Source organism: Nasonia vitripennis, chromosome 1 (genome assembly GCF_009193385.2).
Source record: "Nasonia vitripennis strain AsymCx chromosome 1, Nvit_psr_1.1, whole genome shotgun sequence".
NCBI lineage: Eukaryota > Metazoa > Arthropoda > Insecta > Hymenoptera > Pteromalidae > Nasonia > Nasonia vitripennis.
Genome location: NC_045757.1, coordinates 3,115,539 through 3,137,044, shown reverse-complemented (window position 1 = coordinate 3,137,044; position 21,506 = coordinate 3,115,539). Strand labels below are relative to the sequence as shown.

The 21,506-nt window shown below is 40.7% G+C and overlaps 1 protein-coding gene across 10 annotated transcripts in view; it reads right to left on the bottom strand.

The window, feature by feature from the left end:
• The window catches only part of LOC100116868 (twitchin), a 51,033-nt gene that overhangs the window by 20,272 nt on the left and 9,255 nt on the right, over nt 1-21,506 (bottom strand). For 2 of the 10 annotated variants that reach the window (XM_031922307.2, XM_031922315.2), the window contains 33 exons: nt 21,082-21,108; nt 20,961-21,005; nt 20,772-20,888; nt 20,646-20,696; nt 20,510-20,566; nt 20,360-20,410; nt 20,195-20,257; nt 19,834-20,100; nt 17,963-19,594; nt 17,437-17,481; nt 17,184-17,240; nt 16,961-17,056; nt 15,047-15,232; nt 14,879-14,893; nt 14,209-14,391; nt 13,292-13,336; nt 10,207-10,239; nt 8,284-8,422; nt 7,971-8,207; nt 7,751-7,884; nt 6,105-6,230; nt 5,877-6,021; nt 5,370-5,796; nt 5,165-5,289; nt 4,739-5,092; nt 4,448-4,654; nt 4,062-4,370; nt 2,781-3,983; nt 1,812-2,708; nt 1,447-1,728; nt 1,067-1,366; nt 681-983; nt 18-605 (listed from right to left, as the gene is read on the bottom strand). In XM_031922307.2, coding sequence (XP_031778167.1) covers nt 18-605; nt 681-983; nt 1,067-1,366; nt 1,447-1,728; nt 1,812-2,708; nt 2,781-3,983; nt 4,062-4,370; nt 4,448-4,654; nt 4,739-5,092; nt 5,165-5,289; nt 5,370-5,796; nt 5,877-6,021; nt 6,105-6,230; nt 7,751-7,884; nt 7,971-8,207; nt 8,284-8,422; nt 10,207-10,239; nt 13,292-13,336; nt 14,209-14,391; nt 14,879-14,893; nt 15,047-15,232; nt 16,961-17,056; nt 17,184-17,240; nt 17,437-17,481; nt 17,963-19,594; nt 19,834-20,100; nt 20,195-20,257; nt 20,360-20,410; nt 20,510-20,566; nt 20,646-20,696; nt 20,772-20,888; nt 20,961-21,005; nt 21,082-21,108 — 8,746 coding nt within the window. Of the gene's footprint in view, nt 1-17; nt 606-680; nt 984-1,066; nt 1,367-1,446; nt 1,729-1,811; nt 2,709-2,780; nt 3,984-4,061; nt 4,371-4,447; nt 4,655-4,738; nt 5,093-5,164; nt 5,290-5,369; nt 5,797-5,876; nt 6,022-6,104; nt 6,231-7,750; nt 7,885-7,970; nt 8,208-8,283; nt 8,423-10,206; nt 10,240-10,762; nt 10,799-13,291; nt 13,337-14,208; nt 14,392-14,878; nt 14,894-15,046; nt 15,233-16,960; nt 17,057-17,183; nt 17,241-17,436; nt 17,482-17,962; nt 19,595-19,833; nt 20,101-20,194; nt 20,258-20,359; nt 20,411-20,509; nt 20,567-20,645; nt 20,697-20,771; nt 20,889-20,960; nt 21,006-21,081; nt 21,109-21,506 lie in introns of all 10 variants that reach the window. The other 8 variants (XM_031922308.2, XM_031922309.2, XM_016985031.3 and 5 more) reach the window with 8 other exon arrangements.

Genomic DNA, 21,506 nt, shown 5'->3' with positions numbered 1-21,506 from the left:
TGGAATAATTTATTTACCGTAAGGATTCTTGGCCAGAATGGCAGTATCAGTTTGTAATGGCTCTGATTCTCCTTCTTCATTCACTGCCTTGACACGGAATTCGTATTTCCTGCCTGGCTCTAATCCAGTAATAGTATGTTCTGTCTTCTCGGGATCTACAATACCGGCAGGAACCCACCGACCAGTAGTGACATCCATTTTTTCTACGATGTAGCTCGACAAAGGAAGGCCACCATCGTCTTTCGGTTTCTTCCATTTGAGTTTGCAACCTTCTTTGTGAACATCGCTAACCTCAAGAGGACCTTCAGGTTTGCCGGGCTTATCGAGAATGATTATTTCTACTTCGGCTTCATCTGAACCCGAGTCGTTCACAGCCTTGATTGTGTATTTTCCGGTATCCTCTCGTGTTGTATTCGATAATTGAACCTTTGTGTTATAATCTTCGTTGTCAATCTTAACGTTAGCACTGGTAGTCAGTGGCTTGATACCCTTGCTCCATGTAATAGTTGGTGGAGGTTCACCATCTACATCAACATCCAACTTCACCAGTTGTCCTGCTCTTACTTTCACAGTTTGTAGTTTGTCGCGGTTGATGTGTGGTTTCACTAGAATTTTAATGTTAAATTAATAAAAAATATTTGCCTCCTGTTAATATTTATAGATAAATTAATAATACTCACGGAATCGGGCTTTCATTACGTGTGGTTTAGTTGGTTCACTGGGTTCACCTGGTCCAGCTTTGTTGACAGCGCGTACTCTGAATTGGTAAGTAGCGCCCTTTTTAAGACCAGTAACGCGACCTCTTGGCTGAGAAGTTGTAGTCGTCTCAGCTTCTTCCCAGTGACTGGTCAACTTTTCTTTCTTTTCAATGACGTATCCTGTAATAGGTGCGCCACCGTCATCCTTTGGTGCTTCCCACTTAAGATCGACACGATCAACATCCCAATCTTCAAAGTCAGGTACACCGGGTTTACCAGGAAGATCTGTATTGTATATAGTAAAATTGAAAATGAATTAAATATTCTATTTGCGTTTTTATAATGAATATAGATTATTTATCACAAACCGTATGGGTTCTTCGCAGTAATAGATCTGTCTGTAACGAGAGGTTCGGATTCTCCTTCTTCGTTAATAGCTTTAACTCTGAATTCATAATCATGGCCCTCTTGCAGCCCCTTGATGTCCATTTCTGTGTCGTTTGTACGCCCAACTGGCACCCAACGGCCGGTAGCTTTGTCTAGCTTCTCAACTTGATAACCAGTAATAGGTTTACCACCATCATCTTCAGGCTTCTCCCATTTCAATTTGCAACCGCTCTTTGTAACATCAGATACTTTAAGGGGTCCTTTAGGTTTTGAAGGTGCCGCTGAAATTATAATGTTACATAAATTTTTTTGCATACACCGTAAAAAATAGATTTCGTCAGAGCATGTATTATATCCTTACACAAAACAGTAACTTCTACTTCAGCTTCGTCCTCTCCATGAGCATTCACAGCCTTAATTTTCCAGACGCCCGTATTAGCTCTAATGCTGTCACTAATGTTGAGTTTCGTGTTGTACTCAATATTTACAATTTCAATGTTGCCGGCCGACTTGACCAGAGTATCTTTGTGATACCATGTGGTTTCTGGTGGTGGTTCACCACGCACATCAACATCATACTTGATAGGTTTGCCAGCTCTGACAACAATTGGTTTAAGATTTGTTCTATCAATTCTGGGCTTAACTGTGAAATTGTAAAATTGTTTTATAATTAAGCTAATCAAATTAAAATGAAATATAATAACAAATGTCAAAATTGACACGTACGTGACTTGTGTTTGCAAATTTGCATTTTAGAAGCATCTGATGGTGGTGATGGACCAGCCTTATTAACAGCGACAATCCTGAATTGATATTCTCCCTTTTCTTTCAGACCAGGAACTTTAGCTTCCAACATATTTCCAGGAACTTCAATAGCCTTCTCCCATTCTGGCTTGTATCTGTCCTTCTTTTCAATGATGTATTTCTCAATAGGTGCTCCGCCATCGAATTCTGGTGGTGTCCATTTCAAGCTGACCGATTCGTTATCGTAGTCGGTGATATCTGGTGTTCCAGGCTTGAGTGGTTCATCAAATGGATTTTTGGCGATGATTGGTCGCTCACTTTCAAGCGGTTCTGAGTCACCTTCATCATTCACAGCTGTTACTCTGAATTTGTATTCGCTTCCAGGGTTTAATCCGGTAATATCGAATTCAGTATTTCCATCTCCTGGAACTCTGCCAACGCGCACCCATTTTCCTGTCTTCGTATCCATTTTCTCAATTTCGTATTCTTTAATAGGACAGCCACCATCATCTTCAGGCTTCTCCCATTTAACCTTAGCGCTAGTTTTGGTTACGTCCGAAACTACCAGTGGTCCCTTTGGAGCATCAGGTTTACCCAATACGATTAGGTCAACCGTTTCCTGATCTTTTCCGCTTGCGTTCTCAGCGATTAAAGTATACTTTCCTGTATCTTTTCGTACGGCATTGATAATAGTAAAGTCTGTGTGATATTCGACATTCTCAATCTTGATACGCTCAGTATTTGTGAGTGGAATATTGTCTCTCCAGACCCATTTGCAATCTGGAGGTGGTTCACCGATTACATCGACCGACCATTTGTGTGTTCTGCCGGCTTTGATCGTAATAGACTTAAAGGTTTCACGTTCGATTCTTGGTTTAACTGTAACATTGAAAAAATAGGTTAATTATTTCAATTAAATGGTATTATTGTGAAACAATTCATAATACTCACGATTTTTGTGTTTGCACAGATGGTTGTCAGTAGGTTCACTGGGCTGTCCACATCCAGCTTTGTTATGTGCCTTAACTCTGAACTGATAAACCATCTTTTCCTTCAAACCTTCGACCTTGACTTCTGGTTTGTCATCGTTCGTCTTAGCTACTTCTATCCAGTCTGGCGAGAATTTGTCTTTCATTTCAACGGTGTAGTGCGTAATTGGTCTACCACCGTCGGTGTCAGGTTTAGCCCATCTCAAGCTAACGCTCATGTTGTCATAGTCGTAAATATCAGGCTTTCCTGGTTTGCCAGGCTCGTCATAAGGATTCTTCGCTAAAATGGCTTCATCAGTCTCAAGAGGTTCAGACTCGCCTTCTTTGTTTTGGGCCTTTACGCGGAACTTGTACTTCTTCTTCGGTGTTAATCCTGAGAAGGTGAACTCATGAGGCTCTCCAGGGCCAATCTCACCAGCTGGAATCCATCTTCCAGTATCTACATCCATCTTTTCTAGGACATAGCCGGTAATGTCACTACCACCATCATCTTTAGGCTTCTTCCATTTAACTGTGATGTGATCAGATCTAACTTCTGTCGTTTCTAGTGGTCCTATTGGTTTCGATGGCTTATCTAGGACGACGACATCGGCCATACTCTCACAAGTGCCTGAGCTGTTTGTAAGCACCAGCTTATATTTACCCGAATCGGGTCTGGTTGTTTTTCTCACAGTCAATACGGTGTTTCGCTCGTATTTGTCGATGGTTATTCTTTCAGCAGCATCTTGTACGATTTCTTTGTCTCCCAGGAACCATTTGACTTCAGGTTCGGGCTCACCTTGATATTTGATGTCGTACTTGATAACTTGTCCCTTCTTGATAACAAGATTCTTAAGACCATCTCCAACGATGAATGGCTTGACGAATCGACTCTTAGCAATAATAGGCTTAGTTGGCTCAGATGGTTCTCCAGGACCAGCCTTGTTGACTGCACGGATGCGGAATTCGTACTGCTGCCCTTCTTTGAGACCATCGATCGTTCCCTTCGTTACATCGCCTTCGATCTCTTTGCCCTTGACCCATTCCTTTCCGAATTTCTCCTTGTATTCAATAACGTAGCCCGTAATAGGTGCACCACCATCGTTCTCTGGCTTTGTCCACGTGAGGTCTGCGTGATCTACGTCCCAGTCTGTGACCTCCACATTACCTGGCTTTCCTGGCTCATCTGTAATTAAGAAATTTTTTAATTAAAACTGTATCGACTTGATGGACAGATAGAGTTTAATATTTTTTAAAAACCTACCCCAAGGATCCTTAGCCAAAACAGGCTTTCCAAACATCGCCGGCTCACTGGATCCTATTTTGTTCACAGCACGAATGCGGAATTTGTACTCTTTCTTCGTTACAAGATCTTCAACCTTGTAAGAAGTCTTTTCTCCGGGCATGACCTCTCCTACGCTATCCCATTGAGACTTCAAGCTCATGTCCAATCGTTCAATAACGTATTTAGTGATTGGTGAACCACCATCATCCTTAGATGGACTAAATTTGACAACACAGCTAGTTGCGAAAACATCAGTTACTTCGACGTCGAGCGGAGGTGATGGAACGTCTACATAAACGAGGTATACATGTGAGATGAATAAATAAATTTAAATTTTAAGAAATTTTTGATTTATCAAATTTTACCTTGCATATTTACGAATACATCCTTGACCTCCTCTCCCTGTGCGTTGCCGATCTTGATTTGGTAGGTACCAGATTGGTCGTGCTGTGGCTTCTTAATTTTGTATGTGATCTTATCTTCACCCACAACTATTTCGACATCCTTGAGTGGGAGAGCCTTTCCATCCTTCATGAGTTTAGCCTCGACTTGCGATTGTTTGGTTCCTTCGACTATTATTCAAAAAGATTATTAGTACCGATGCCGTTAGAATCAATATTTTTAATAACGTTGAAGTTTCATATAACGTTTCTTACCCTTGTAAGGAATAGTGAACACAATAGGAGCATTGCATGGTCCTTCAACTGTATCAGGGATCTCAGCAATAGGTTTGCTTTCACCCTTCTTGATCGACAGTTGGCACGAGCTCTTCAATTCGCCACTCTCGCAAGTGATTTCACCATCGTCTGTCATTTCAGCTCTGTTGAAAACGAGCTGGTGTTTACCACCACCGAGATTCTTAATTTCAACCCTTTCATTGGTTTCAATGGGTTTGCCATTGAAGAACCAGTTGGCCGGAGCAGTTTGATCTTGTAATTCGACATCCAATACAACCTTTTCACGTTCGATACCGACGGTATCCTTAAGTTTCTTGTTAAATCGGTTAAGATCTAAAAAGAAGAATATGTATTATTGACAAGAATTCTGATTTTTTTGTTTTTCGAAATAATTGAGTCAATTACAGTTAACGATGAGCTCTGCCTCGGTCTTGTCAGCATTGCTCACGCACGAGTACATGCCAGCATCGGTGACCTTAGCGTCTTTAATGATAAGTTTCCTCTTGCGCCCATCTTCTTTGATCTGGACTCTATAAATAAAAGTGATTTAGTTAATATTTCAACAAGGGCCTTTAAAATATTTCATGCTACGTAATAATGTATCTCGTACCTCTTGTCCGACTGTATTTCTTGGTCGCCCTTGAACCACTTGACTTCACCAGCAGCGTCATCAAGCTCACAGAGCAAAGTGATCGTTTCTTTTTCAGTAGCAGTTTGATGTTTCAATACCTTGACGAATTTGTATGGATATTCTATGATCGACAGCGTTGTGTCCGTTTTGTCAGGCTGTTTAGCGATCTTACAGAAGTAGTCACCACTGTCATCGAAAGTTGCGCTTTTGATTGTCAAACGACAAACGCCAGTCATGTCTTTCGAAATTTGATAAACATCTCCATCCTCCAATTTCGTTTTTCCCTTGTACCAATCCACTTTGGCCATATTCGAACTGACCGTACATTCCAATTGTACTTCGTGTTTGAGGAAGCCACTCGTCTGTTGGTTAAGTGGTTTGGTAAAGGTGTACGTTGGATCGGGTTCTAAAATAAAATTGGATTATTATATAACACTGTAACTACATGTTTTTTATATAGAAAATATAAAGAATAAAATACTCTACCGTCAACATTGAGGAAGGCCGTGCTCGATATGCCAGAAATATCAATAGTGTATTTGCCAGTGTCCTCCACCTTTGGTCCAAGAATGATAAGTTGATAGCAATCTTCTTCATTCTTAAGCTTGTACTTGGATGATGCGAATATTTCCTGTAACGCAATTTTTCAGATAAGATTTATTCATGAATGCGTGAATTCATGAATTCATTTACATTCACATCATTTATACTCACATCTTTCCTGAAGTACCACCTTGGTTTGCAATTGGGTTTGGAGAAGTTGGCTTCAAACATTACTTTTTTGTCCTTACCCTCCTTGGCGTATTGATCGATAAGCGGCTTCAAGAACGATTCAGGTTTCTGCGTACGTCAAAACAAAATAGTGATTATAATTTTACGCAACGCTTACGTAGGAAACATCTAGTTCCCTTCAAAAATAGTCGAGATAAAAATTATTAATAATTCAAATATCCTTTGAATCTTCAAAAATCATCCGTGCTGAAAATGTAGAACTGCTACTGTAAAATTCAAAAATCAATGATGGAAAGCAGTCGACGAGACAAAAATAAAAAATTCGACAATCGACGCAAGGACATCTCTGAAAAACGAATCAGGACCTCGAAAAAATCGCAGAGACGAAAAAGTGTAAAATAACTGGCCGCAAAAACGACTTCCAAAATAAGGGTTAAAATAAAAAAAATAATAATAACCATTTACAGACATTCACATCGACAACATCGAAATACAGCAACCGTATGCTATAACGATCATACCAAGCACTAAACATCCATCGCAGGCATAAGAGAATATAGAAAAAAAATTTTAAATAATAAAAAGGAGAAGAGTATAGCGATAGAAGGAAATAACTGAAAAGTAAAAATAAAAAGCTAATTTTTGACATTTCAAGCGGCGCCAGACAATATTGAGAGATACGAGTAGAGAACATTGGAACATTGACAAGAACATCGGTATACTTGATAACCACAACTCCAACCTCCGTCTTGATGAAGTGATGAAGTACTGGCCAGTCTGGGATTAATTCGGCTAGCGAGGGTCTACGCGAACAACCGGTACTGCTCTAAAATGAATAACAACGGACTCGACAAGTCATTATTTCTTGATTTTTAACAGTTTATCACGATGACCTTAATATATGGGCATGCAATCGTATCGCGAATTTCTTTCGTCGATGGCTACGGGAGTAAAAATAAACCAATTAATCATGCAAAGCACAGATTCAGAGTGGAGAATCGATTCTATCGCCTGGACAATTCTATGAAACTATCGTGTTTTGCGAAATTCGATATTTTTTCAATGCCTAAGGAGAAACTATAGATTCGCTATGAAATCATATGGAGAAAAATATGTTCCTCTACTTTTCATCATCCCAACACACGTGGCAGCTACTGTACAAGTTCGTAACGAATACAAAGTTTATCGATTTACGTGGAGGTTCGTGGTTGCTATCTTCTTCGATTATTGTCTTATCTGGAGTAATCTTCTGCGTTTCGTCAAAACACCATTGATATTAGTACATAAATTCGTCATTGTAATGGGGGATTTCAAAAACAAAAAAAAAACTCTAGTAACCCTGCTGTTAATTAATTTAGTTGACACGTTGAATAAACCAAACGATTGAAAATTCACTTAGAATGACAAGGGTCGTACTATAAATAGTACACTGGGGCACAGAGTGATAAAAAATCGAAAACACAGGGGATGAAGAAATTACACGTTTAACATCGTGACTTACTCTTGTGCAAACCTGTAAAAGTTTTCTTATATCCGAGCGAGACAACTAGTTCTTCTACATATCATAAGTAGTATAAAGAGTAAAATAGTAAGCGTATGATTTTCAAAGAAATCAAATGATGACTCACCCTTTCGACTTTCTTGAGGGCAGGCAGTGGCTTCTCGGTCTCCTTGAGATCGACCGTCTCTTTCTCCGTCTCGCGCTCCCATTGCTTGTACTTGCGTTTCTTCAACTGGGCACGGAAGTCCATACCACTGGCATCTGTAACGAGAAACCATCATCTCGATGCAATATTACGTTGGCAGCGATTGATCCATACCAACTTCCTACAGAAGTTGAAGACGTACCTGTGACGAAGAGCTGCATCTCGCCCGAGTCTTCGCCATGGATGTTGCTGACGACGATCTTGTAGGTGCCCTCATCGTTCGGCTTTGCTTTGCGCATAAGTAGTGTGATCGTGTTCGTTTCGGAATCGGTGCGGAAGGTGAATCTTCCGCCCTCGATAATCTCGGTCATACCCTTGTAGAATTTGAATGTCGGCGCGGGGGTACCTTCAACCCTAACGGTAAGAGCTGCCGTGTTGTCTGCGGAAAATTCATGATCGTGAATGAAGATAACCGCGCAATCGACTCATCCCGATCTCAGATCTCGAAAACTAACCTTCGGGGACAGAGATCTTCTCCTCCATATCCACGATCTGTGGTGGTCCCGGTGATCCAACATCTTTAAGCGGGGTGCTGGGCTTATTCTCAATATCCGCCACGCTGAGCCTTCGCGCGTCCGTGCTCGGACGCCGTCGCTAAAGTCGGTGCGCAAAAATTCCTCGTGTTAGTTAAAGTGCCAAAAGATTCTTTTTTTCAATTTTTTTTTTTTTTTTTTTTTTTTGAACCTCGACTGACTTTTGCACCATTTCTTCACTTACCTTGCCCAAGAATCTCATAGTATTCTACTCTGTACATAGATGCTGTGCAAAAGTCATCGGGGCTTTTATTGTGCGTAATTAATATTGTTTTATTTATGATCAATATACGATTATTGGTGTGAAGTACAAGGAGCAAACGGTTGATTTAATTGTTTTATGCGCAGTTAATACAAAAAATCCTGGGGTAGTTGCATTGGTGAGAAATTAGAGTACAAAGTTAGATACGTATGTGGTTGAGAGATAGTTCATGGATTTTCGTATTTATATATAAGTGGAGTTGGTTAGTCACCCTTGGGGTTAGCTACTTTCACGCAATGGTGAAGTATATACGGTCAATTCACTGGCGTGTCAATGGCGTGTCCTTCAGTTTTTTTCTTTTTTTTTTTTAGTACACATTATGTACACTGTGTACGATGAATTCTGCCAAAAATATTCAGTTATCGCTTTAAACAACTTTTTTCGTTTTTAAGCACGATATTGAATATTATATGGAAGAATTAATCGTAGACGCATTGTGTACGTTTGGATTACCTTGCAGTCTTTTTTTCTTTAAATATAGTTCTACTGCACTTTCTACTCAAGTATACAAGCTGTATTACTCTGTCGTCGTTCGATTCAGCCTCAAGTCGCTGAGTGTTATTATCACAGTTATTTGGTATTATTCACATCGTTCATTAATTCTATTATAAATCTACAATATATATATATGAGAGAGTCATGTATACTGATAATAATTATATAACGTGTACGTCGATCAACGGCGAAGAATATATAATTCAAGTCAACACATAAAAGGACAGCGGTGTAACACATAATCGTACATTTAGATGAACATTTAAAAGCGGGATCGAGACGCCACAGGTGTATATGGAAGTAGATTCCGTGACGCTCGAGTTACACATATATATCTAAGAGGAGGATTTTCAACTCTAAAAATTACAAGGCGTTATTCACAGGGGTTACGAGAATTCGCTGTAAGCTTTAAAGCAGCAAAACAAACGTGCGGCAGCATTATTATTATATTTCTATTTTTACTTCTTGTGCACGTAACTAGATTTTGTCATCATCGTGGCTAAAATATAAAGTATAAAAAAGTGGTTCTCTGTGTATCGAAGAGTATCAAAGTAATGTAAGGTATCGTTAATTAAAAATCGGTATAAAAAATCTTGACATAAAAAAAAAAAACGTGAACTGTATATGAATATGTGAACGATGTGACATGATACATTGCTGCTGCCGCTTCGATTGCTTCGAGCGAACAAGATTTTTTGGTTTTTTCTCTTTATGTACACTTTGTCTAACTGGAATATCTAAACATACATATATTACAACATATACGTGGAGAGATAGTTGTGAAACACAAAAAAGATCAGAGATATATAACACAAATCTGCAAAAGTCAAAAAAGTATGTGTGACAAAAAAAAAATACAGGTATATGACGATCATTATGAACATTGAAATCTAATTATTAGGAAAACTATGTACATGGAACTACTACAGAAATGAAGTTCTTCATAAAAATTCCAAAAATACAAAAAAAAAAGTATCCACGTGGTTAATCACGATGTGTTTTAATCACAGACGGCGGTTGTGTGTGTTCCCGCCGCCATAATCAATATTTTTGTTTTTCTTAAAAAATACATCGAAGAGATATCTAACCTGGTCGTCAAGTAGTTCTCCGGGCCGGAATCTCTGTGTCGATCATTTCCCAAAAAACAAATGGAACACGTGAGACAATTTTTTTCTTTCTGATAATGATCGTGATTTTTTATTTTAATTTTATGTCTATATTTATGATGTATAACGTGTCGCCTGAAAGAGATCACCTAATCGCGAAATCTCGAAACGTAGCACGTCTGCTGTTAGTGATTTTTGTTTCTGCAAGCGAAATTTACTCCTTACGTTTATTATTATTGATTATTATTATTATTAATCATTATTATATTATTATAATATTATTGGCAGCGCGGAGGCTGCTAAGGCCTGCGGGAGGTCGACGGACGAAGTCGCAGGGCTCTGTTGTCAGTCTTTTGTCAGAGATATCACATCGATTTGAAAAATACGTTATGGAATGCAAGCCCTTCGCCTACGTCGACGACGTTAATTGTAAAGGGGGGCGGGGGGAGGGGGATTGTTTTTATGCTTGAGCGCAGCTGCGGTGATGGTTGGCTTCGTGGTAAGGTAAGCTTTGTGTTATAGCGAACACAAATCTCACCTTGGCTTCCAACACCTCGCCGGGTCGTAATCTAACCTGCAGAAAAGTACAGAGACGAACATGAGGCTTGGACATGTACACAGACACACATATAGAGACACATTTTGCTCAGAGACTTAGGGAGGGGGGGGGGGGTGGTGGCAGGGGGTTTAACAACAGTTCAGGGATTCAGTAACGATCAAACACTTGTGGAGATAAGAGAAAGAGAGAACAGCTATGCTAGTACATCAACACAGTTCTGACAATCGGTATATGACTACAGGGGGAATAGTGCATTTTCCTCGGCATCTCAGCAGATCACCTCCTTCGACGAGTATCTCCTCTTTGTTTGGGCACACTTATGCTGTATACAGGGCAAGAGTAGGTTATGAGAGGTAGAGAACAAGACGAATCACGAAGGACGTGTCGCACATCATCATATACACCTATTGCAAAGAGATTCACTCATGACTATACGTAGTATTATCGACGTGACATATTTCTTTTCTTTTTAACGGGTTTCGCTTTTACAGGATTTTACGATTTTTTAAAATCCAAGATCGTTTAAATTTATGCAAGTAAGTGTGTTGTGCGTTTGTAGGCATATGAGGAAAAAATCGAAAAGTATCCGTGTGCGTGTGTAGATCGGTGGCTCCAAGCTGATTTTCCACGAATAACTAATATTTAATTGCGGAAAGATTAAGGAACGCGCGTACGGCAGTACATCACCGAGCTCGAGAGCTCGACTTTGCAAAAAGGCGAAATTGGCACGGAATTTCCCGCGTTGCGGCCTTATTTCACGGCAGCACGTGCAGACACGATATATTAGCGTTAATACAGTGCAAGAGAATCGATTTATATAAACATAATGTTAGAGGAGTTTTCGAGTCGATTTTGGAACGAGTCAGGTGACTTTTTCGAAGATATAGTATAGTCGGCCGAAGTTTCGACGTTATTAACGAAAGCGAGCTTCCGATGGCGCGTGTAAGGAAATAGAGTGAAAGTCGACCGTTAGAGGGTTCCAAAAGAGGCAATTCGCCTAAAAGGAGACACGCGATCTCCGCTTGGCTTTTCGTCGATTACAGGACGTGATGAACAAATAAAAATTAAGGATTAAATCGGTGTGACATCTTTTATAAAATTTGCCACTTTGCGACCCTGTAACCACAAAATTACCTCACGCTCTCGATTACACTAATAGAAGCCTTCGACATCGTTAGCCACCAGGCGAAATCGGCGAAGCTACTCATACCGATCATCGCAGCCTACATTCGCGCGTAGGAGCATCTCGTGACCATATTTCAATCGACGCCTCGGTTCGAATCCTTTCCCTTGCGAATTTAATGCCGAGAGGGCAATTAATAGCCGAAGAATCTAGAAAAATATGATAGGTCCCTCAGGTCTACGCTATCTCACGTACGTATGCACTGGGGGGGCTATCTAGGCGTGTCTCCTTGCCAGATGGCATACATTTTCTCTCTCTCTCTCTCCCTCTGCACAAGCCGTCTATTTTAGGGAATCGCTTGCTTATTTTCAGCGATAATTTATTAAACATATAAGATTATCCCCCGCGCGCGCGTTCGAGCGCGAATTTTGAGTTTGTTCCAGAGCGTCGAGAAAGAGAGAGAGAGAGAGAGAAAGAGATTAGCGATGAGGCCGTGTATACACGCCTATACCTACTGATGTAATTAACTCCCATGAATAGCGTTGCCTGACACTCTTATATGCCCGGGTGCAATTAACGACGCCTCGTTGAGCTCAGGTGTCGTGTACGGATACTTTTCGATTAGTTAACATATTTTCCGTGTGTGTGTGTGTGTGTGTGTGTGTGTGTGTGCTGTGTGTGTGGGTTCGCGCGATCCACGCGAATTGACCGAAATAGTTGGAGCTTAATCAGTTTTTTTCTTTAGATTTGGCTTTTTTAATCTGGTGCTTTTACATAGACATCGACGGCCGCAGTTGAGGTTGTATCATGCATATTGTAACTTTTGAAGGAATCGACAACTGCGATCGTCGTGCGAGAATTTATTTTATTGGTAGTGTGATTTTTCAGCGTGTAAGTGTGTCAGTGGTTTTAGGTTTGTAGCAAAAAGGGACTTTTTCCAAAAATAAAAAAACTGGGAGTTTGTAGGCCGTTCGGGATGTTTATAAAAAAAAAAACAAAAAAAAATGAAAATTTAAAAATAGAGAAAAATAGGAAAAAGATAGAAAAAAGGCTTGATCGTGTGAGTGCGTTTGTTGATTTTGGTATTATTATATTATTATTATTATTATTATTAACTTATTATTATATCTTATCGTTATATTATGATTGGTGTGCAGTTATTGTTGTTATTAAATTAAATTATATTATTAAAAAAATTAATCGCAGAGATAGAGAGTGTATCAATTATAATTATATTGAAAATAGTGAGAATTAATTGATTATTGTATAGTTGTTGAATGATGAATTCGATTATTGCTGGTTATTCTTATTATTATTGTCATATCGCCGTTGGTTATTGAATGGCTTCCTCTTGAGCGGGAGGAAGAAAAAAAAATGTCTCTCACCTTCTTCTCTTCCAACACTTCGCCGGGGCGCAGCTTTCTATTTTCCTATGGACCAAATTGTTATGAGCATGACATGTGTGAGATATGTTGTTCTGATGTTCTGTACCCGAAGTTAGATCGCAACTTTTTTTTCCTCGTTTTTATCTTCGAAACAATTATTATATGTGTATGTATAGAGTTTACCTAAGCGTTGCGCCGTTCGATTTTTCTCCATCAACGATACCATACAACGAGTTTACATAAAGACTTTATCCTTCGGGTTTTTTTTTCTCTTTGGTTTTTCGCACAGTTGTGTTTCAATTTTTAATTCGAAGACTATATACTTTACAGAGCTTGGGCTTTTTCGGGATTTTTCTCGTGGGCTTACACAGTACGATCGACTATGGATGTGATATGCAATAAGGGATTCGATCACGTACATATTAGCAGACAGAGGAGACAGATGTAGATAGAGATAAAACTATAGAGTCTAATAGTGTCAAGTCACAATTCGCACTAAATCCAAAAAAAGTGAAAACTCTAGTTATGCTGTCTAAGAAAAATCCAGTCGCCAAGTCACTAGGTCTAACATCTACGACTATGGTATGCAACTCGTTGAAACTCGCGACAAATTTGAAAAAAAAATAATATCAGCGAGCCCAGTCCAAAGTCACTCTACTCTGTAGGACGCGACTGGGCTCGCGATGTCGCGTAAGGTTGCGCTTCGACAGAGACAGACAGAGAGAAAGATTCAAGTAGGAGAAGAAGAAGAAGAAGAAGAAGAAGAAGTCTATGACAGAACAAAAGAAGAGAAGAGAATAGGTAGATCCAAAGAGTCAAAGACAGAGAGAAAGGGCAGAACTATATATATATATATAAGAGAGAGAAAAAGTATTAAAAGAGGGTATCCAGGTGGAAAGGAGGAAAAATCTCGTTACCTCGTCGCTGATGATGATACTCGCTCTGCGTCCGAGTTCCTCGGGTGGTATGAGCGAACCCCTTCGGCTGCTGGTGCCACTTCCGGGTACGAGTGAACCCCTTCGGCTTCCAATCGGCGTGACGTCCTTGATTTCGATCTTAATCGGCGCCTCGGCCGGTGCCTTGATCTCCGGCACCTTAGGCTGCGCAGACAGACAGAGAAAGAGAGAGTGGCACACGATCACACAAATTTTTGCTCGTTCTTTCGCGTAATGCTCGCACAAAACTGCTGAGCCGCTGGGATTCACGGCTAGTGACCCAGCGCGCGCAACTCTCTCGCAGCGCCGCGCGTAATAATTTCCAAAAATATCCAAGGTCCCATTATGCGCCGCGCTCTGCTCTGTCCCGGCCACTACTCGGCACTTTCCTAATTAATAGCGCCGACCTCTCAGCTATAATACCCCCCACTTGTGCCGCGAGCTTGCAATTATACGTTATTTCGCGGCGCGCCTCAGTCGATCCTGAAGAATCGGACGTAGGTTGTGTCCGCGTGTCCAGAGCTAAGAGCAGTATACTCGCGGAGAGATGTAACATCTAGATAGAGTTAGTATTTAGTGCGTATCGGCGCCGCGAGAATAAGCTGGTTATAATATCGGCTACATGTAGGCTACGAATCGTGCTATTCCTCACCTTGGATTCGAATTTCTGCGGGCGGAGTGGGCAACAACGGGTGTGGCATGAAAAACAGAGAAAGAGAGAGAGGAAAATGTTTGATTTATATATATATATATACATACACTATGTACAAGTGTCCGCTTTGATTTACGCGGAGAGATTATTAATTCGAGAAGAGCTCACCTGAGTCGTCGGGCGGTCGAGCTTGGTCTTGTCGCGCTTAACGTGCTCGCCAAAATCGAATTCCTGCGGCTTCTCGAGGACCGGCCTTTCGTAATCCGGTATCTCGGGCAATTCGTAGCTCTTCTCCTTGTCGGCTTTCTTCGACTTGACCTTCTTCACCTCCAATTTGTCCATCCTGTCCGTTTTCTGTCCCAACACACAGAGGCAAAACGTTGGTGTGGGCTTGGTTCGATCTATTTTACACGCGTCGTACGTGTCTCGCTCTGCGCGAGAGGGCTCGTATTTTCTCGCGGATATCGTATTCCAATTAGTACATTGCTTCTGTCTCGAAACAATGTCGCGTCGTTGGAATACCCAGCGAAAACGAGATTCAGCAGAGAGAATTGAGATGTGGGTTAGGTTTATATTGCGCGAGGGTGAGATGAGGCGTAATTGTGAGTTCGATGATTTATACGTGGCGATGAATTACGTGAGATATGGCACATTCCTTTTTATTACGTTGTTTAATGGCTGACGTTGATTTATACTTTTTTATTATAATTTTCATTTGATTCAATTCAGGCGGTTTTACTTTGAGTGGGTTACTTCGGTGAGAGAGAGAGAGAGAGAGAGAGAGAGAGAGAGAGAGAGAGAGAGAGAGAGAGAGAGTAAGAGGGGTATTATTATTAGATGAATTTGAGTTCGTTTTTGTTGCGGACAGTTTGCATTCCCAGGCCAGTAGAGATCGTAGAGATTTTAAATTTTGAAGCTGAAAGTTATCCAAGATTGAAAGATCCTTAGAGTAGAGACGATGATGAGAGGATAATGGCGAATTTTAGAAAATTATTTTCAGAGACAGGGCGTATAGTTCAGATTTAGATTTGAGCTTCAGAAACGTATTATTTTTAAAGATATAGAGTAATAAGTAATATGTTTAACGGTTTAGATGCAGGGGTGAGCTTAGAGTTTAGAGAAATAAAGAATGAAGGAGAAACAGTTTCTGCATAGGGGGTGGAGAGTAAAAGTTGGAAGATTATTATCAGAATAGAGTTCAGATCAAGGGGGCAAATTTTTAATTTTTGGTTCAAGTGGAATCCGAAAAGTTCATTATTATCAGAAATGAAGAAAATAGTAGATATAGTTGAGACGAGGATTGAAAAAAGTAAAAAGTTTTTGAAAAGCTCATTATTATCAGAAATGAAGAAAAGAGAATAGTAAATATAAGTTTAGATGAATTAGGGGTGCATTTTAATATCAAAATCGAAGTAAAGGGAGTAGAGCATAGTTCATCCAGTTCGAGTAAGAATAAAAGATCGAGATTTGATTATTTCAGAGAGCATAGAGATATAGGTTCAGACGAAGAAGATCAAAGAACTTTGATGCCAGAAAGAGCTGGCGTGTCTGTGTTATCAGACACGGGGGATACCTTGAGCTCGACAAGGCCGTTTTCGGCCTTGTCGGGTTGTTTGGTCTTCACGGTTTTTGGGACTGGCTTGAGTTGGATCTCTGCGAAATTCTCGATCACTACTTCTTGTTTCTCTGGTCTACGCCACTTGCCGCTGGAACGGGGACTGCCTACCGGCTATATACAGGTGGGGTTATTCACACAAATATTACAAATCTTGCATCGTATACCAAATTGTACACGAGCTTTTCTTCTGCGCGTCTTGTATGAGTTAATATACATATAGTTAATTGAACTGGCACACACAAACGCGCGCGCGATGGCTTGGAATAGCTCGGATCTGTTCTCAAAAATGTTCGGCTCATTTGCCGGAATGTATTCGACTCTCTATGTGCTGCATGAAAATATGTTTACACTGGTATATATGCAAGTGCTTGACCGAAAATGGATACTTGGCTCGGAGCTTTGTACATATAAATAAACGAAAAATTAACTCGCGATGAGTATATTACAACGTCTGGCGGGCTTACCTTCAGCTCAACCTTATCTAGCGAGTCCTTCCTCTCGTCGCCTCGTACTCCGGGCTTCAAGCTCGCTCTCCTGCTTTCTGGCTCTCCAGGTTTCAACTGTGGACAGACGATTAAATTTTTGTGGTTTTAGTTCGCTGTAGTTTTTCGAATGTCATTACGACGACAACAACGACGATTGAAAACAGATTTTTTCGAGACAGACAGATAGGCTGTGTGAGTGTACCTTCGAGTCTTCTGGTTTGCCAGACGTTTTCAGGGTGGGTTTGAGTGACGGTGTTTCCTGTTAAGAGTATATATTCGTGGTATAGACATTTGTTTTGATGAAATCGTTCGCGAAGTTAGAATATCCTGCTAAAAGTGCCCGATCAACACTGAATCGTGTTCGATCGGCCACTTTTAGCAGGAAAATTTAATATTTGAATTCGATAAACGTTAAAAATTGAGATCAGTTAATCGAAAATGTCTACGGTGTGTACCTTCGGCTTGTCCTCGACCTTGTCTGTTTTCGGTACTGGTTTTTCCTGAAAATACGTATACAGACATTTGATCTCATGTTCGTGAGTGTATTATGTGTTATTCTGTTAGGGCAATTGTATGTGATGCTTTTGTTACGCCGAGACGTGCACACATCCATTGTTGCGATTAATTCAGCTGTCAATTGAAAGACTTAATTAGAGTTTTATTAATAGAAGTCGTGTGTTAAAAAGTAGGCTGGCCGCTGAACTGTGAGAAATATGAAACGTTATTATATAAATGGCCACGGCCGATTCATCCCCGAATCAGTCGTGAGTATTAATAGTGAAAATAGACATTAACGAGAATCATTCATAGATATAGACTTAAACCTAGTTATTATAATTTGACATTTATCGACGTGCATAGAAGACCCCTCTAACATAGTGTGTATACAGATATAGTGTAGAGAATAGTGTAGAGTTGAGTGTAGAATAGTCGAGTGTAGAGAGTAGCAAATATGTATGTGATTCTCATACGAGTGTATACCTGTGGTGTTGGTGTGCTTGTTTTGTCAGTGTCGCGACTGTCGTCTGTCGACAGTGAAACGAACGAGTTCTCGTCAGGCGTTTCGTGCACTATCAGATGCGGGCCAGTGATCTGTGTCGAGTCTTCTGACTTGTCAGCGGTTTTGGGCACTTTCGTGACCTTTTTCTTTGGCTTAGTCTTATCGTCTTTGGGCTTCGTTTTCTTAATCAAGGACTTTGGCTTGTCCACGTTTTCTTTGTCGTCATTCCCCCAAATGTCGTCGATTTCATCGGACTTTGGCTTGTCCCTTCCGTTGACGGATGTAGTCGGGACTTTGAGCAAAGATTTGGGCTTTTCTTCGGTGTCACTGGTGTTACCCCAAATGTCATCGATTTCATCTTTTTTAGCTGTGGTCTTTGGTTTCTTCGTGCTGTCTTTACGCTTAATGGCAGATTTGGGTACCTCGTTAGTGTCTTCAGTGTTACCCCAAATGTCATCGATTTCGTCCTTTTTGGCCGTCTTCGGTTTCTCTTTAGGTTCCTTAGTGCTGTCCTTGCGTTTGATCGTAGACTTGGGTACCTCGTCAGTGTCTTCAGTGTTACCCCAAATGTCATCGATTTCGTCTTTTTTGGACGTTTTCGGTTTCTCTTTAGGTTCCTTAGTGCTGTCCTTGCGTTTGATCGTAGACTTGGGTACCTCATTAGTGTCTTCAGTGTTACCCCAAATGTCATCGATTTCGTCCTTTTTGGCCGTCTTCGGTTTCTCTTTAGGTTCCTTAGTGCTGTCCTTGCGTTTGATCGTAGACTTGGGTACCTCGTCAGTGTCTTCAGTGTTACCCCAAATGTCATCGATTTCGTCCTTTTCGGCTGGCTTCAGCTTCTCCTTAGGCTCTTTAGTGCTGTCCTTGCGTTTGATCGTAGACTTGGGTACCTCGTCAGTGTCTTCAGTGTTACCCCAAATGTCATCGATTTCGTCCTTTTCGGCTGGCTTCAGCTTCTCCTTAGGCTCTTTAGTGCTGTCCTTGCGTTTGATCGTAGACTTGGGTACCTCGTTAGTGTCTTCAGTGTTACCCCAAATGTCATCGATTTCGTCCTTTTTGGCCGTCTTCGGCTTCTCATTACGCTCTTTAGTGCTGTCCTTGCGTTTGATCGTAGACTTAGGTACATCTTCGCTGTCTTCGGTATTGCCCCAAACGTCTTCGATTTTGTCTGAATTTTTGTCAACGGTCTTAGATTTCTCAGTTTTTTCTGTTTTATTGACCGTCGTTGTTAGTTTTTCCTTAGGCTCTTTGTCCTTAGTGCTGTCTTCACGTTTGATCACGGATTTAGGTACTTCTTCAGCGTCACTAGTATTACCCCAAACGTCTTCGATCTCGTCTTTTTTGACTGTGGTCTTTAGTTTCTCTTTAGGTTCTTTCATGCTGTCTTTGCGTTTGATGAGGGGCGTAGGTACTTCTTCAGCGTCACTGGTATCGCCCCAAATATCCTCGATTTCGTTCGATTTTTTAACAGGTGTCTTGGGCGTTTCTTTAATTTCTTCGACCGTTTTATTTACCCAGCTATATTCTGTTTCTTTTTCTTTTTTCAACAAAGGTTTAGGCGCATCTTCCGCGTCACTACTATTACCCCAAAAGTCTTCTACATCGTCATCCTGCTTTAAAAGAATGATGTTTTTAATTACCTTCGTTTAATTAATACAACATGCCACCGTCCGCGCTTTATTACGGATATTTATATTATTCGAGATATTTTATACGTTTGTTATGTTAAAGTATCGAGTTAGCCACAAATTTGCGTTAAGAAACAACATTTTAATGAATGGATAATCACCGCTATATGTATAGAGCTGTGTTGAATAATGTATGATAAAAAAAACAGTGTGATGTAGTTTACCTCGACTTTCTTGGTGATCGTGTCTTTTTTAACGGAATCTCGTTTAACGGAAAGTCTGTCGACTGTGCCGTTCTTTTCTTCGGTAACCTCGTTCTTTTTGGTGATCGTGTCTTTTTTAACCGAGTCTCGTTTGACGGACGGTCGTTTGACCGAACCGTTCTTCTCTTCGGGAGTCTCGTCTTTGGGGGTGATCGAGTCTTTCTTAACCGAATCCCGTTTAACGGAGGGTCTTTTGACGGAACCGTTTTTCTCTTCGTCGACGTATTTCTGAAAATGTTTTGCGTGTGATCGTTAGCTCCGCGGATTAGTCGTTATTTAGAATAGAGTGTAAGTGTGAGATTTGGTTTATCGTGTGTTCTACCTTTGTGTCGGAAATAACCTCGGCGCTTTCTTTTCGTTTTTTGATCGAGCTTCGTTCAGTGGTCTGTAAATGTAAGAATTCGTTGAAGTTATATTTTCTCGTCATCGTATCGTTAGTGTTTTAAAAATGCGTTAGTTCTGGTGTGAGATTTGTGTGGGATTGTACCTTTTCTTTGTCTTCGATCAGTTTCGATTTCGGTTTCGAAATCTTTTCTTCCTATACGTGGGAAATACAAAAAGTATCGTGAAAAACGAGCTACCAGAGAAGAACTGCTTGATTTAACATTGATAATGTGAATAATTCAGCGGTACAAACCTTCTGGCTCATGATGGATGACCTTCGGCTCTCCATCGTGCTCTCCTCCTCCGACTGCTGTAACAGAAGCGAAGATACGACGTGAAGAAACCGAAATTAGAGTTGGTTATCTTTAAAAAAGGAAGAGAGAACTTACCGATTGTATGGAAACCCGTCTTTGAGGTGTGCCAGTACCATCTTCGTGTATCTGCAAGGATATCGATTAATTTTTTATTGATTCACAAACTGAAACGTTGTTCCAAAATATTTGACAGAAACGTACGGTCTCTTCAGTCCTGCTGATGGAGCTTCTTCGACTCTCGGTCTTGAGTTCCTCCACCCGACTGACAGACGACTTACGGCCGACGACCTTCTTTTCTGGTGTTTGTTCGCGAGGAGACTGAAACCAAACGTCAATTACTTCCCCAATCCATTGCTGATATTTAATCTTTCGTAAGGATCGTATGCTTACCTCAGGCTTCTTGGCTTCGGGCTCCTTCTTCTTGATCGATTTGCGCTGAAGGAAGTATAAAATGTTCTCGTTAAAAAAGCGTAACCGACACACAAATACCGTAGGTAAAAATTGTACGAACCTTCTCGACTACTTCTTCCTCCTTGTCCTTCAATCAAATCAACGATTAGAAATGGCACATAGATAAGAACGTCGATACAAAATACATGCGACTCATGCAGGATGATAAGAAATCACACCGATTAGTCTGGCAGCAAAGAAAAGTTAATCAGCCATGTTGTGCATGCACGTAAACCTGAGTTTGTTAACTCGGCCAGTAGAGTATAGCCGACTATTGTTTTGCCAAAGCCAAATCGATGTCTCACAAGCGAAGCCTCTATACCACTAGCTACAAATCGAAGAGAGCAGAAACAAAGTATAAGCGAAAAAGCGGAAAAGCTTCGTCAACGTATTCGACGACCAGAGAAAACGATACAACGACGAAGTTGACTTAATTAATGCGACGAAAGTATAATATATGCGCCAGCAAAAATTTCTCAACCCAGA